The sequence below is a fragment of the Rhinolophus sinicus genome, linkage group LG07 (genome assembly GCF_036562045.2).
Source record: "Rhinolophus sinicus isolate RSC01 linkage group LG07, ASM3656204v1, whole genome shotgun sequence".
Lineage (NCBI taxonomy): Eukaryota > Metazoa > Chordata > Mammalia > Chiroptera > Rhinolophidae > Rhinolophus > Rhinolophus sinicus.
In genome coordinates, this window is record NC_133757.1 from 41,615,903 (window position 1) to 41,632,760 (window position 16,858).

General features: G+C 39.7%; 1 protein-coding gene across 2 annotated transcripts in view; it reads left to right on the top strand.

Moving 5' to 3' along the window:
• Positions 1-9,786: 9,786 nt before the first annotated feature.
• ARID5B (AT-rich interaction domain 5B) overlaps positions 9,787-16,858 on the top strand; it is a 169,517-nt gene continuing 162,445 nt past the window's right edge. Inside the window, exons 1-2 of one of the 2 annotated variants that reach the window (XM_074339490.1) lie at positions 9,787-10,427; positions 10,858-11,112. In XM_074339490.1, coding sequence (XP_074195591.1) covers positions 10,407-10,427; positions 10,858-11,112 — 276 coding nt within the window. In that variant the 5' untranslated portion in view covers positions 9,787-10,406. The remainder of the gene's footprint in view (positions 10,428-10,857; positions 11,113-16,858) is intronic. The other variant, XM_074339491.1, reaches the window with a different exon arrangement.

Below are 16,858 nucleotides of genomic sequence, written 5' to 3' on the forward strand. Positions count from 1 at the left end.
CAAATTTGGTCAAGCCTTAGTTTCCTATTCAAAAAAAATATTGATAATAATGATGCCAACTTCATAGCATTATTATGAGGATTACATCTGAGACAACACATACCTAGCTCCTAACATATGTTATGAACTCAGTAAACGAGAGCTATTTTATTGCTGTTTGTTGGATTGAATTTTTACATCCCATACATATGGAATGCCAAGAACCATGCTAGAAAACGAGGAAAAAGTGTATAATACATGGTTCTCTTTTAAGGAATTCATAATCTAACAACAACAACAAAACCCCAGACATTTAAGTATTCAATTATAAGGACACATAATAGAAGCTCAGGTTGGCATATGTATAAAGTGCAATGAGAGTATAACTAAGGGAGTGACTAATTTTTCCTAGTGCCTTGAAGCATGAAGGGGAGTTTTCCTATAGACAAGGAAGAGGCATATGCTTGGAAGAACAGCATAAGCAAATATATGAAGCACTGGTTCTCAAAGTGTAGTCTGGGGATCTGTGGGCATCCCTGAAACCATTTCAGGTGGTCCATCAGGTAAACATAATGACCATAATAATACTAAGATATTGTTTGTTTTTTTCCTTGCATTCTTTCACAAAAGTATAGTGGCATTTTCCAGAAGCTATATGACTTGTGATACTCATCATATTGAATGTAGAAGCAGCTATGAGAATACAACTGTCTTCCATTACAGAGATTTCTGAAAATGTAAAACAATGCCTCTCTTTTTGGTAAGTTTCTTTGTTTTGAAAAATATGGCTTTTTATTAAAAATATGTTACGTCAACATGTAATTGACTTTTACTGTTATTTTTAAATGAGTTAATGAATATTTAAAAATATTTCAATTATTTCTAATATGGTAAATATCTATATATCTATGTAGCCATTATAAACAAAAGCTCTTTGAGGTCCTCAACAATTTTGAAAGTGAAAAGGGTCCTGAGACCACTAGCATAAAAATATAAAATTGCATGGTGTGTTCAAGGAATAAATGAATAAATGAATACATGCAGTTTGCTGCCTCCAGTTCTTTTTGGAAGTAGACAGAGTATAAATTATAAATATATACATCACACATTCATACACAATGAATATGATTATCATATACTCTCAGCCCATGAATAACAAATAACATACCCTAGAATGCTGAAAGGGTTAACCTGAATTTATTGGTAATTTTTGGAAAGGAGGAGGGAGCAGATTTAGTTAATCCAGTGAAAGTCATCGCATATAAATTTGCAAACTAAAATACTCCCTGGGCTGAGGTCATGTGTTTAATTTTAGCAAGTAGGGTGAATATGGTTGGTTAGGTATTTATACTAAGCAGTAGACTGAGCTGGAGATAGGTTTGACAGTGGAAACAGTGATACAGCCTTTATTATTTTCAATGCAAGAAAAATGAACTATTAATGTGATGTTCTGGTTGAGAATTTAAACTCTCAAAAAATCTGGAAATTCAAAGTCATGGTACCCATAGCAACCATAACTCTGCCCCCTTGCATGCCCAGTGTGGAGTATTTTGTATTGCAGTACATGCTGTGAAATCTATGCCTAAATGTGCTATATAGCAGAGTTACAGTTGCTGTGGGAACTGTAACTTTGAATTGCCTGCCTTTTGTGTCATTAAACTTTCAGCTGAAGTATTGCATTAAAGAAATTTTTTTTTTCTTCCACTGTGTTTCCTCATTTAAAAAAAGAAATTGATTGGGTATTTAAAAAAAAAAAAAAGAAGAAGAAGAAAAGAAAAAAAGGATGTAAATGATGTTAGACCTAAATGGAAGGATAGCACATTCTTATTTCCGAGATATATGCACTGACAGAGCATTAGTGAATTACCACATTTACATATTTCAACCTGCAATAACAAGTCATAAAATAATCCTCTATTATATAGCACCTTTAATCCTAAAGGGTCCCATCACACACATAGACATACAGTTACCGAACCACATTGGACAAGAAAACTCAATAAATATTTAACAGCACCCAACAAAATTATACAGTGCTTTAGGACAAGCAGTAAGAAAGAAAGGCACTGTCATCAAGTGGTCGGAACACAAACCAAGGAGTGGGAAATCTCACGCTCCATTCTTAGTTTTATGATAACATCGTCTCTCTCTCTCTCTCCTTGACCTTGATTTGAGTCAATGATTTGAATCCCTTACAACTCTGGGTATTCCATTTCCTCTGTCTGATTACTGAGGAAGTATTTCTAGGACCAACGGCAAGAAAAGACTTCAAAAGGTCATTTGGGTGTGTCTACTACTGCCAGCCAAGGAATGTACCTACATATTCAAGAACACACAACTTCTACTACAAACTTATACCACAAAGGCAAAATAGTAAATATTTTAGGCATTGAGGGCCATATGGTCTCTGTCACAAATACTCAACTCTGCCATTTTAGCCACAGACATTACATAATGAGCATGGGTGAGTTCCAATAAAATTTATTTATGGACACTGAAATTTGAATTTCACATACTTTTTATATATCACAAAATATTACTCTTCTAGTGACTTTTTTTCAACCATTTAAAAATGTAAAACACATTCTTAGCTCATGGGTTGTACAAAAACAGGTGGTAGGCTAGTTTGCCAACCCATGCTGTAGAAGTTTGGGTTACATGTCAGGCTTAAGGCTGCCTTTAGAAAGAGGTGCGCTTCTATTTAACTAGCTCCCCATCCCAAAAATAGTATATAATTTTTTGTGTATATAGATCTAGATCTATATTTAGATGTGTATATGTAGATTTAGATATATACATATATATGTGATATATAAATTCATTATACATCTTGCTAATATACAGGAAGTGCAGCATAGATGTACAAATAATAATAAAATATTCAACACTTTTCACTGTAAATTCCATATAGCCAATCTATTCTCATTGAATGCTTTTGTTTACAATTTGCTGAACTCTTTTATCCATATAAGTGCAATTTACAAATTAGTGTAGTTCCAACTTGAATGTTGGTTGGTATTTTCCTTTATATTAAGGAGTAGCACAAAAAAGAAAAAAAAAAAGATGTATCCCAGCACTTCACTGTTTTGTCAGTGACATGAGCAACTTCTTTGCTGAATCAGATAATAGCTTTCAAATATTGCCTCAGTTTTTTTTTGTACTATTCATAATATAATTGGCCATATTGGCTATAGACCTGACACACATTTAAGTTTAATCTGTATATTAGGATTCTCCAAAAAAAAACAACAACAAAAAAAACAGAACCAATAGGATGTATGTGAGTGTGAGTGTGTGTGTGTGTATCTATAGATCTACATCTACATCTACATCTATATCTATATCTATATGGTTCACATGATTTATGGAGGCTAAGAAAGCCCAAGATCTGTAGTTGGCAAGCTGGAGACCCAGGAACACTGATGTGTATTTTCAGCCTGAGTCCAAAGGCCTGAGAGCCAGGGGAGCCTATGGTGTAAATTCTAGCCCAAAAGTTGGCAGCCTTGAGACCCATGAAGAGCCAATGTTTCAGTCTGAGTGCAAAGGCTGAAAAAACCCAGCTCAAGTAGTCAGGCAGGAGTTTCCTCTTACTAAGACTTTTAGTTCTATTCAGGCTATCAACTGGATGAGGCCCACCCATCTGAGGGAAAAGCAATCTGCTTTATTCAGTCTACCGATCCAAATGTTAATCTCACCCAAAAACATCCTCACAGACACGTCTAGAATAATGTCTGACCAAATATCTGGACATCCCATGGCCCAGTCAAGTTGACACATAAAATTAACCATCACAATCTACAATGTTAACATTTTCTCCATCACTCTCTTAAGTCTAAGCAATCAACAGCACAATAAATCAAGCACTGATTTGTAATGTGTGCTGAGTCCCATGATCTAAATACTCCCACCACAGCCAATTTCAAGCTACCAACATAATGCCAATGGACATGTATTGGGAAAAGATGCACAGTAGCACAACGTTATATTGTTTTGCAACCATAAAAATGCAAAATGTAAAAATAACCTCAAGAGTATAGATAATAGTAAAATGTAGTAAAATAATTGGAAAGTGATGTTTTGAATATGTATTACCTTTGTTTTCAATATAATTTAATTGTGAGTTTATATAATTTAATGTTTAATAATAGGTGTGTTTAATAGCTTGCAAAATTCCTGAAAATGTAACTACCAGCTCTAGCGAGTCTATGAGAGCTGGTTCCAGCACACTCTGAGAATGGTCTTGTGTAAGCCAAGTGAGGCTCATCTGGTCCCCTACCTCTTTGGGAAAAGCCTGCCCGATTTCATTTTGGCTAACGCTTCTTAAAGTATTAAAGATGAGAACATAAACAATCTCACTATTCTTCTTGGTATTACTTTTCCTCTGAAGTACTCAGATCTCTTTATACTCTTAGTGAATTACTACATTTACATATTTCAACCTGCAATAACAAGTCGTAAAATTATCAGTCTGCGGCATGGCAAAATGTAGGTGGAAGCAGCCAAGGGACTTTCTGGCACTTCCATGGGTTTGGTTGACAACCTAGCACAGGGGCCTGCCACTACATAGATGACCAGTCTGGATAATTCTGCCACAATTATCTGGGAAATTTTGACAAAGCCAGAATTAGGGCTTGAGTCCTGCAGATAATTATAGCCATGGATGAGAAGACACAGAAAATCAGTGAAGAATGGTCCTCTTGACTTGCAGGCTAGTGATTTACCTACCATACCCACTCCGCTTCTAAGTAATGAGTTACTTAATGCTTGTCAAGTAATTCAGGATATAAATCACAAAATACAAGGCATCATTAATGTCCATTTGAAACTGCACAGAGAAATTTTTAGTAGGCATTATATGAGTTCCCCAGTGGAGCCAAGACTTTATGTCTGTTCATTGCTTGTCTTCTTTTTTAAAAATCAAGTATGGCAAGATGTTTTAATAACCTCACATGGCAGGGACCTGTGTTTTTGAAACGATCTAAGCTGTTTCCAGCAATCCCTTTAAGACCCTGCTGGGGGTAAATTTGATCAAATTCTTTATTAATATGTGGATCACAAATGAGTCTGAAGAACAAGAAGCCTGTATGTCATGACCACCCTTTCCCCAGCACCTCACCACCTGAGATGGAATGGTGTGGAATTCCAGATATAGGGCAAGGTCACAATTCAGTCAAAAGTTATATATACACCACTGCAGTGCATGCAATTTAAAAGAGTGTGTGGGGTGGGGGTGGGGGGGACTTAGTTATTTCTAAACTAAATAACCCATAAATATCAAGGGCACTTGAAGGCAATGAATTGTTGAAATTAAGGGGTGTTTGGGTGTATTTGTGATTGGGGTGAGAGAGTGGGACTTGGCTTTAATTTACAAACAAATTAGAAAAACTAAATAGACTCAGCATTGCTGTTGTAACTGGAAATGGCTTGGGCAAATTTAATCCAACTTCCCTGAGACTACTTGATCTATCTTGGACCTGGGAGGAAAATCAAGATAGGAAGTCTTCATCTCTAAGGGCAGAGGAACTTGGGCCGCCAGTGCCCAAAAAGGGCATCACATGACCCCTCGCCGGCGGGGTTCTTTCTCCGAGTTCCCTGCTTCTGTCTTGGTTCTGGTCTTAAGTCCATGAGAAATCTTTCCCAAGCTACCGCTTTTATTGCCTGGACCTACGCCTACCTCTCCTAGGAGTTAGAGACCTACACCTACCACACAGCCCAGGAGACGCGACAAACAGGAGGCGCCCCAAATTTAAGATGTAGCTCAACCTTTGACCACTAGAGGTCTCCTGGAAGGCAATGACCCGTATAACCCGGTTTATCCTTCTTTAAACCAATCGACTTGTTGCATTAAGACTTGGCAAGCTTGCTGTGCTGGAGGCCACCTTATTAATAACGCCACCCACCCTCACTGCTCCCTATGGCGCCAGGTTTGCAAGGAGGAGGGGACTAGGCGGTGGCTGACCCTCAGACAGTGCTGGCTTTTCAATCCACGAATCAATCTGCAGACTCTGGGGCTACCCCTTCAAGCCCCACTTCTTGACCAAGCAGGACGGGAGAGAGCCCCTAACTCGAGGTCCCCAGGTGGGCAGCGCGGAGTCCCACGGACTTCCAACCAGCAATGGACTAGCCAAGGGACCACTGTGCAGAATCACGTAGTGTCAGATCCACCAACAGGCCAGGATCCACCCTCCTCGCGCTTCGCCCGGCTCATTCCTCCCCGCCGTCCCCCCCCCCCCCCCCTTCACCTCCTCCCTTTGCCTCCCGATCGTCAAAGTGATCCGAGTTAACCAGAGACAGGAGATGAGGGAATCATTCACCGGCCCTGTTATGATCCATACGGTATTTTCTGGAAAAATTAGCGTCTTCTAGCTAGAAGATAAAAGAAAAAAAGGGGTGGGGTAGTTGAGGGGGAGCAAGAAAGGAAACAGCCAGGTTGAATTCCCAGTCTTTATCAAGCAATTCGCTCACCAATGAAAGAAAGCTGCAGTGGCAGATTCGAGCCACATGCGGTAGTGTGTAGCAATTAGTAGATAAAATGCTGACTAAAGTGCTAAAACATGAAGTATTATTGTAGCCAAGGTCAAACATGCTTCAGTTGTCTTTTGCAATTTGGGGGAGGGGGAGGCCCGGAGGTGTGCAGAGAGGTTTGAATTTTCGAAATGGTCGCCTGCTTTCTTCAAACTGTACTTTTTTTTTTTTTTTATGATCCTGTTTATTATAGTCCAAGCTGCCTAATTATGTCACTGCTGGTTTTTGCAACCAACTTAATCCTCCTGATCCTTTATGAAACGTTTCTTAGACACTGAATCATGTGTCCACTACTCTCTCACTCCCTTGAGGGGTAAGAATGATTTTTAATTTTTTACCTTTTAAATAAACCAAATAACTTAAAACACAGAGTTTGGATTTTTGGCTAGCAAAGCAGCAGCAGTATAGATGTGTGGGTGTATGTTCCTGTGTTTCAATATAAGAGCCTGGAAATAGTGGGTCATATAAACATAGGCGGCTTTTATCCCCCCACTCCTCTTTTATACACAGTGAGTCCCAACTAGAAGCTTTTCTATCGATAAATAAAGCAGTTGCTTTCATGATTATAACTGTCCTGAATGGATTGTCTTCTTACAACATTCAATCTGTTTATGAGTATTTACTTTACATTAGCCCAGGGACCCTGCACGGCAGGAGTTTGCCTCTATTCCCCTGGGTGTCGGTGTCTCAAGTCTTACATCTGCTCTGTGATTGATGGAGCCTTGAATCCACGTTATTACTCTCTCACAAGCAGAAATCAAACAGGCTATTAACTACATTACTTCAAAGAACTGTTTCAATACAATCTCCTTATCTTAATTGAAACTTTCTTTGTATGGATATTTGCTACACAGATAATTTACAGGTGCTTATCAAGCATTATATTAAAGAGGTAAAATAGAGGGTGTTTGTTGTTGTTTTGTTGTTGTTGTTGTTTTATAAACACACACCATTGTAATCTATAATTTTAAAAGCTATTTACAGGATTGGACCAGAGGTTTGATTTATTAGATTTTATTATGTTCATGGGGAAGGTGGTGGTGGTGCTGCACAAAGAGAAGCAAGACACCCCTGTGATTCAGTTTTGAAATTTAGCATTCATCTGATTACAAGACTGCAGATATTCAAAAATATTCAGACCTAGATCCCTGCAATTATTAACATCACAAAAACCTTATCGGAGTTTACGAGAAGAGACATTACGCAGCATGCAGCCCAGTTCAGCACCTACCTTGAAGAGACAGAAACAGGGTTTCTAATTAGATGAAGTCCCTTACAGACTTAGAGACTTAGAGCACCAAAAACAGAAGTTGCTTAGACGCTGTAAAGAGCTGTGTATGTTTTGAGAGATTTAATATACAATTGAGGGATACCCTCAGGCATTCTGTTGAGGTTTCCTGCATAAATGCTGCTGCCTTGGTCATACAGGAAACTGACTCAGTGTCGATCTTTTATATATGATCTTGTCAAAATACTGCTCAACTTTTTAAATATAGGATTACTTGAAGTGGATAGAGATATATTTACGCTAACAGGACAGACTAACTGAAGCCTTAGGCATCTCTCATGTATTTTAAAAGAATATGTAAAATGCCCTTCAGTCAAGTCCATTCATATGTAAAAAAATGAACAAAATGGGTTATTCTAATCAAATGTCTGCAGTATGCATCATAAAATCAAAGAGAGAGAGAAAGCGGGAGAGCTGTAATTTCTCTTTGTAACCCATGTTTATAAAATAGAAAGATCAGATGAAATTTCAAGGAAGATAATTAAAGAGTGATGTACAAGTCATAATTTGGCTAATGCAAAAGCTGGGAGACTGCGAATTGTTATATTGTCCTCCTTCATGCTACAGAGTTGTGATATTACTTTAAATTATTTAAATAGTTTTCGACATCTTTCAAAATACCGGCTGTTTGGCATGGGCTTTTATTACTTATTGTAATTGGAGGATCTGCCATTTTCTTTCGTTTATCTCTCTGTGTGTATAGAAACGAGATAGATCTTGCCTTTTATTACTTCCCCATGTTCTGAATCAAAAATGTGGTTTAGATAATGTTAAGTGCCCTAATTCTTACTGCAGCGGACGCAGACGTTATGAAAAAGCATAAAAATACAGAGGGTCTTTCCACCTCAAGTCACTGAATATGAGGCATTTGTGCTCTGTCGGGTGTATTAACTTCAGCCATGTGAATATAATTTTCATTAAAGTAATCCTGTTTCAACTAGATGCTGTGACTAGAGGTGAAACGTTGCGAAAGCGTTAAAAATAGCTTACTAGTAATTTCAACATCCTGTAATTTTATCACAGATCAAGTTTCAACTGTCATACTATACAGACCTTATTCCCCATATAGTACATGTTTACTTTTTTAGCATGCCAGACCCACTTTGGAAAGATTGGTGCCAATATAATAAAATCATCGGGGGCGGAGGGGTGCTGGAAGGAGTGGGAGGAGAGCGGGGAAGGGGGTGAGGGAGCGTGGGGGAAGCGAGTACACCATTTTACATCAACACTGCGAAAATGCAATCTAGCCTGGCGGAGGACCGGCAGCTGGGTCGGAGCGAGCGAGGGCTTTGCAGTCTCTGCCTGTTCCTTGTTCTGTCGCTCTTAAGTTTCTCTGTGTTTGCATAATAGCCGTGCATGCAAACCTCGCAATGCTCCAGGGCTCCAGAACAATAAATATACACATTTAAAGCGTTTATTGTCTTACGGTTCATGCCCCCGGTTTTCAACAGCTTAATTTCTGGTTGTATTTAACTAGTTTGCAAATGGATTTTTTCAGTTTCAAACTATTATTGAGGAAGCTCCCCTCCCTTTTTTGGCGGGGGAGGGGTTGGGGGTGGGGTAGAAGTCGGTATATTATTCCTGTAGCGCTGGGTTATATAAACACATTATCATTTGAGAGCGCCCTTGGCGTCCATCAGCATTGTAAACACGTACTAGTGTATATACTTCAAAATTAAAGAATGCACACGCAGAACCGGGAGTCTGAATTCATATTCCGAGCAGACTCGCTGCTCGCATTTATTGATTTATCATGCATCGTTTATTGTTCCAGTCCCTAAATGCAGTCGCTGTCTGTTCAATATTGTTTGCAAAATCCCGAGATGTGTGTGCACTGCTCACTTGTCTTTCTGTTCTTTTATTTATTTATTTATTTATTTGCTGAGTATTTTTTTGCGAAGCGAACAAATGCATTAATATTTATATGTTTATATAATCGATAACCCACTTTTCCCTTCCATGTAAATAGGCATCAAAAGATAATTTAACAGATTAGTTCTCGAAAACATGGCAGTGAGGAAGCGTAATTTAACTATCAAACAAATCTACATGTCTAATAACAGCAAATCTGCTAAGGAGCATTAGAAAGAGGAGCAGCGCCCCGGAATCTCTGCAGGAAATGTTCTTTATATTAGACATATACAAGCAGGTCCTGTCAGATGCACAGCTGAGCTCTCCAGTTCTCGTCTCCTCCAAAAATCTCATCAGACGACACTCCTAGACAAGGGAGATTGGGAAGAGGGAGACCTCATCGTCATACAGTTTTAGGGTGGATTTTATTTTTACAAACCTTCCTATATGTTTTTTGCCTTGATCCATCAGCTTCCCGCCGAGATCGGACGGAGCCTTTCTCCCGGTTATGAATTTGATCAACCCACATTTGGAAGGAAACCTACACAGTTTTGACAGACGCTAAAAATTGAGTCGTCAGAGAAATATTAGGACATATTTTTAATCATTTTCATGTCGAAGGAGAGGCAAGAACTCAGTTTTATATTGAGACATTACGCCAGCTGAAGACAGAGAATGTTTTTCCCTGCCAGGACCTGATGCAATCCATTCAAGCCAACAAGTTTGGAGAGAATGTTGAGTTCAATCAATTCAGAACGTCGAGATGGAGCCCAACTCACTCCAGGTATTTCGCTCTCCTCCGCTCTTCCGATCCCAGCACCCCCCGGCACCCCCCAGCCCCCCAGCTCACCCACACCTCTGAACCCACCCACACCCCCCAGAAACTTTTCACCAAACTTTTACCCTCTGCATCCCCCAAAATAATTTTTATTGTTTAAAAAAATCCCTGCACTGATCATACATACATAATGTAATTTTACCGCCTCAGATGGAGAGGTGGCGGTGGGGCGGGGGGGGGGGGGGGGGCGAAGTTTTTTTTTTTTTTTTAAGGGAGGCAGAAAATTTGTGGGCTCTATTATTTTTCCACCCAGCTTTATATCTGTTGGCTCTTCTGTATTAAGAGTGTGGATGTCTGTGTGTAAATGTGTCTGGGAAATAGATGTTTGTGCTCTGATGGCTACATTATTTATTTGGTGCTTTTTTTTCCCCTGCAGTGGGTCGGCTCACCGTGTGGCTTGCACGGACCTTACATTTTCTACAAGGCTTTTCAATTCCACCTTGAAGGCAAACCAAGAATTTTGTCCCTTGGCGACTTTTTCTTTGTAAGATGTACGCCAAAGGATCCGATTTGCATAGCGGAGCTCCAGCTGTTGTGGGAAGAGAGAACCAGCCGGCAACTTTTATCCAGCTCTAAACTTTATTTCCTCCCAGAAGACACTCCCCAGGGCAGAAATAGCGACCATGGCGAGGTGGTAAACTTATATATCCCTCTCTTCTTTCTTTATTATTTTTTTTCCCTAGTAATGCTTATTACAGGGCAAGCTTGAAAATACTGTATTCACTTCTGCAGGCGAACAGGATCGACTCCTTTTTTAAAGGGGTAGCGCCACTAGCTGGGGCTCGAGTATTTTGCCATTGTCAGAGTTTGGCTGTCAGCTTTACAAAGAGGATCCAACTGCTGATTTTAGTCAAGATCAAATAACTTGTTCGAGAAGGGTTTTGTTCAAGGGTGTGTGTGTGTGTGTGTGTGTGTGTGAGAGAGAGAGAGAGAGAGAGAGAGAGAGAGAGAGAGAGAGAAGAGGAGAGGAGAGATCGTTCGCTTTCCTGCTACTGCCCCTTGAACATCACATGCTTTTTATATATTTTGCCTTTTGAAAATTTACCTTGGCCTCTGGCTCGTTCGGGGCTGGGTGAATTTCCTTCGGTGGGTTTCGATATTGTTCACGTTTTTTTTTTTTTTTTAAGTAAGTATTTGATATGTTTAAGAGGGCGGAAATTACGAAATGGAGGCAGAGTGAGATCAAAAGCTATTGAGTTGGCAAAGACGTGTTGAATAAAGTGATAAATGACAGGTACTGGAATAATACATTCAAATAACTTGCAGATCTGCCCGGGCGGATTTCAAAGCGGTCGTGTAACCGGCACAAACACGTTAAGCATTAACAACTATCTCTCGCCCCCACCCCCTCCCCCTCGGACAAGCCATTTGATGTTCTAGTTTTCAATTACTCCACTGCAAGTGGACGTCTTCCAGCGCGATCTTTGGGGATGTGTGGGACGAGAACCGGGAAGGAAAGGGCAGAGGGGTGTGTGCTCGCCCACTGGCCTTTCGGTCCGGAGTCCTCCGTGCCCAGACAGCGCTCCGGGGGAGGGTGGGGAGGGACCGAGCCTCCCCGGCACGTTTCTGGGCGGCCGCGGGGGCGCTCGCCGCGCTCCCGGGAGGACGCCCGAGGTGAGCCCGCTGTCACCGGGCGCCGGGGCGGCCGCCTCCCTTCGCCTCTGTCATTTCTTGTGTGACCGCAGTTCTGCGGGCTCCTCTTGTCAGCTGACCGACCTCAGAGCCGTGGTACCTACGGGGGAACTATTTTGGGGAGGCAGTGCCCACGGCGCGGCAGGGAGGGAGGGCGTAATGCCTCCTGGCAAGGCTTTGTGTTGCCCAGGCGAGAGCAGGGTAATTAAACACTTTTGAGGGCAGCTAGCTCTGTGCCAGGCTCTCGAGCTTTCGAGGTAGGTGTAAGGATCTTTTTGTTAAATGAATGGTTCCCGGTTTAACTCATCCCGGAGCTTGGAGCTTCCTGCCAGTCCTTCCAGAATTCCTTGGTCTGATGGAGTTGATTGTATTAATACTTTGGCACCGCTAGTTCACTCCCTCTCCCCAGGATCGAATTACCCACCAGTGGTCTTTGCCGGTCAATTACAGGAGTTCGTCGAAACGTTCGCCCTCGGATCTGCCTCTTCGGAAATAAGCCCCGCCCTCCTCCCCGAACACCTCTCCCCCTTACCCCCCTCAGCCTCCCCCGCCAGCTTTGGGTTTTAAATGTTCACATTTCCCGACGTCTGCCTGCAATTTTACAAAGGTGGTGTTTGGAAATACTGTGAAAAATCCTGCAACCTACCAACAGGTTGAGCTCTTTCCCCCTCCCGAGATCTCCCTCGGCCCCCTCCCCCGACCCAACTTTCCTGCGCAGCTGTCTTCCTCCTCCTCCCCCTCCTGATTTCTTATTATTTGCTTTTCAAATTTATTACTTCAACATGGCCTGTGATCTGGAAAAGGGAAGGATTAAATATCCAGAAAAGAGCTGGTGCCTAATAGACTTCTGACTAAACCCAGAAGGAAATTATCCAGTGTTTTATGGGATATTTTGTGGTCACTCTCTTTTTTTTTTTTTTTGAGTTGAAACTGGAATATTTTTAAAGACCCCGAATTGACCCCACTTAGACCAGTTTTAATTTCTGTTGGTGTAATTAAGTAGTGAATTCTTATTTAAGAATAAAAAACATTAACTGGAGGTTGCATCTGTCAGAACTGCTGATAGTAAATAGATATATTTTTAAATACACCATTTTTAAAAATTGTTCATTGTGGGGAAATGAAAGTGAACCATTTTAATGATCTGTGCATTTTGTCACTACTATATGAGCCATACCTGAGAAAATTAATCTTGCCATTTAAAAGTAAACTCTAGGGGACTTGGGGAGGGAGATGGCTCTATTTATAATCCTCAGCTGCATTTATATCCTCTAATATTATGCATGATTTGTTTTTTAATGCTAACACGGCTGGTAATTAGCTGTATGATTATACTTGTATATTTCATTAGGACTTTGGCTGATGTCATTGTGAATTATTCAGCCATATTAAAACAATTTTCAATTGAGATAATGACACGCCTCAAAATTATGCAAATGCAGGCTGCATTGTGCAAAATAATTATGACAAATGTAAAGCAGGTAGAAAGTTGCCCAATGCAGATCGGTTTTCCACCCTGGTGATGTCATTTTCCCCCTGGCCTAAGTTAGTCTTAGTCATTCATTAGCAGAATAGCAGCAGCAGTCTCCTCTGGAGGAGATCCTACAGAAACCAGCACTTACTGCTGGCACCTAGAGGGGGCAACAGGGCCCTCTCATTAAGAAATTTGCTTTGTTTTCACTTACTCCATTAACTTGTTTATATACAGTGAAATGATTTTTATTATTGATTTTAAATAGTTTTGAATGATGCATTTGCCATTTGCAATGTGTAACTGAAAGAGAAAGGTTTCTTGGTGATGTGCACTGTTACTTGGAGAAAATGTTCAGCACATTTAATCAGCCAGTGCAGTTTATTTTAAGTAACCAAATGGAGGTTAATAATTTCTTGATTGAGCTGACATCAGCATCCATTTCGGAAGGACAGTCAGGACCCAGTATGCTTTTTTGGTTTAAGAGAACCAGTCTGTCTTTTTATGATTTCTTGAAGTGTGAAAACGTCAGTTCTAAAAGCAAGAAAATTCTCGTTTTGCGAGATTAGAAATAGCATCCCTGTGTGGTTTGCTATGAGCTCCAAATGCCTTTTTTGGGGAATTTTTTTTATTGACCTTTGCAATAATTATATGAGACTGGATAAGGCAGGAGCTCATATGCCCATTTTACAGATGGAGACAGAGGCTTACAGAGGCTATATGGTTTGTCAAAGGTTGCAAACCAAGGCTAGGACCTAGGTTTTCTTAACCTTTAGGGTTGGTTTATTTTTCCACTGAAACCTATCCTTGAAACCAGAGTTTGAATACATCATATTGTATTCTATAAGGGTATACTAATGTGGGCAGTTCCTTATACATTTTTAAACTATGACCAATGAGTATTGCCAAAAGTCACCGAATATTTAGGTAGCAGAACCATTCTTAGTCTATAAAGTTCACTTAATTCTAGCCAGTGGTGTAGGACAATAACAATTACATTTTAATAACATTAATAATCTTAATAATTTATTATTAGTTTTAATAATTATAATGATTTGCATGCTTATATACTTGTATACTGCTACCTTCACTTCCAGTGGTAGCAACTGCTGTTGAGGAAAAGCATTCCAGAAAGGCACATCTTGATCCTGCAACTTACTATGTGTTTGACCTTGAACAATCATAAACACTCTGAGCCTCAGTTTTTTCAGCAACAAAATGGGAACAATAATAAGGCTGACTATGGATTGTTATGAATAGGAAAAGGCATTGCATGGGCAAAAGTACTTTATAAACTGTAAAGTCCTTAAATAAATGGAAAATAATTATGATTATGGTGGCCTTTATTCTACATATTCTTAATTCGTAAACAATAAACATAATTTTTATGTCTGTATGGAGGTTCCTGGGCCTAATCATGATACTGTTTTAAATTATCATGAAAGTGAATAGCAGGGCCATATGCAAGGAGTTAAGTGTCTTCAGTAATTACCCACAATTGCCACATTCAGCCAGTAGCTCTTCAGAGGAGGAAAATGGCAAAGTAGGCGGGTAATTGGTTCTGTTACTGGGTAACTTCTGATTACATTCATTTTCAAATTGCCAAGTGCTTAATCTACTGGCAATATACCCTCTTAAAATAGGTGAATGTGCAAGCATGGATTTCAGCCTGATGGGCCACGAGCTAGATTCTACAAGATTTGCTGGTCGCCTGCAACTGAGTGTAGATGGGTAAACTAATGATGTTAGGGAGTCAAGATCAAGAACATCTGGGCATTACAGACTCTAGCATGCAGGCAGGATTTCTAAAAGTAATTTGACTATCACCAGCCTCACCGTCAGTTAAAAATAGTTAAAAATGCATATTCCGGAACCCCTATTGAAATTAGTTCAGTTAAACTCAGGAATTGGGGTCCAGGATTCTTCACTTTAAACCTTTTAAACAGTCTTGTTCTAACTCTGTGATCTTGGGCAAGTTTTAAACTGTGCCTCAGTTTTCTCATCTGTAAAATGGGAATATAGTACTTACTTCCTAGGATTATTTTAAGGATTAAATGAGTTGATACATGTCAAATCCTTACAACAGAGGTTGGCACATAGTAGATTCTTCAATAATGGTTGACTCATTATTATCATTAATATTAGTATTACTGTTCTCATTGAAGTTTGAAATCACTACTATGGGCCTTCCCAAAGAAAGCTTTTCTCTGTGAGAAGGTGGAATCTAGGTTAGTTTGCAAAAATATATAGCCAATTCAAGTCCCCCCAAATCAGGCTGGCTTTCATCTATATGGTGGATTTAGCTGTGTCACCAAAAGAAAAGGTTAATTCAGGACTTAACATTTTTAGTATTGAAGTATGTCGTCAACTGAATTGGCAGGATTTTTTAAAAGATTGCCTGATTGTATCACATCTGGGGTTAGGCAGACACATGAAATCTAGGAGGTGCTAGGTTGACCTTGCTTTATCTGTGGATGGCCACTCACTCTCTGGTCTGTATCCATGAGCTGATTTTTTGGAAATTTCTGAGCCTCTTCAGTGACCTCACAAGTCTTGGATAATTTCTTTAACTTTTCTGAGCCTCAGTTTCCTCATCTGTAAAGTGAATTTAATGATCTCTACTTTGCCAAGAGAATTAGAAATAATCATGAAAAGGGCCTGACAACTAACATAGTACTTATATAGGACAGCTCAGCAAATTATGGATGTAGTTATAATAGTTATTATTTATTTTTAGTTGTGATCTTAAGCTAACAGAAGGAATATCTTTACTCTCTGGCTGGCCCTTTAGAACTAGGGGGCGAACTAATGAATTATATGGAGAGAGTTTATTGGACAGTGACAAACATTAGCACAGTAAGACCTGAGGGTCAAATCTGGCCCACTCTCTGTTTTCATAAATAAAGTTTTATTGGAACATAGTCAGACTCTTTTGTTTATGTATTGTTTATAGCTCCCCTCAGACTACAAAGGCAGAGTCAAGTAGTTGTGACAGTGACCATATGACCCATACAGTGGAAAATACTTACTATTTGGCCCTTTATAGAAAAAGTTTGCTGACGTATAGGGTCTATCCAAAACAAGCAATGTAACTGTGTACTTTTTTCTTACATGGGTTTGGAGCAACATCTGGTAATTTAAGAAATAATTTAACATTGCTATGTCAAAAACATTTACATATATTATACAAAACTCTATTTCAACGTTGAGTCTAGGATGTTAAAATTTGAGAATCAGTAGAATATGTGCTAAGTTGTATTTTATGTGGTTACGA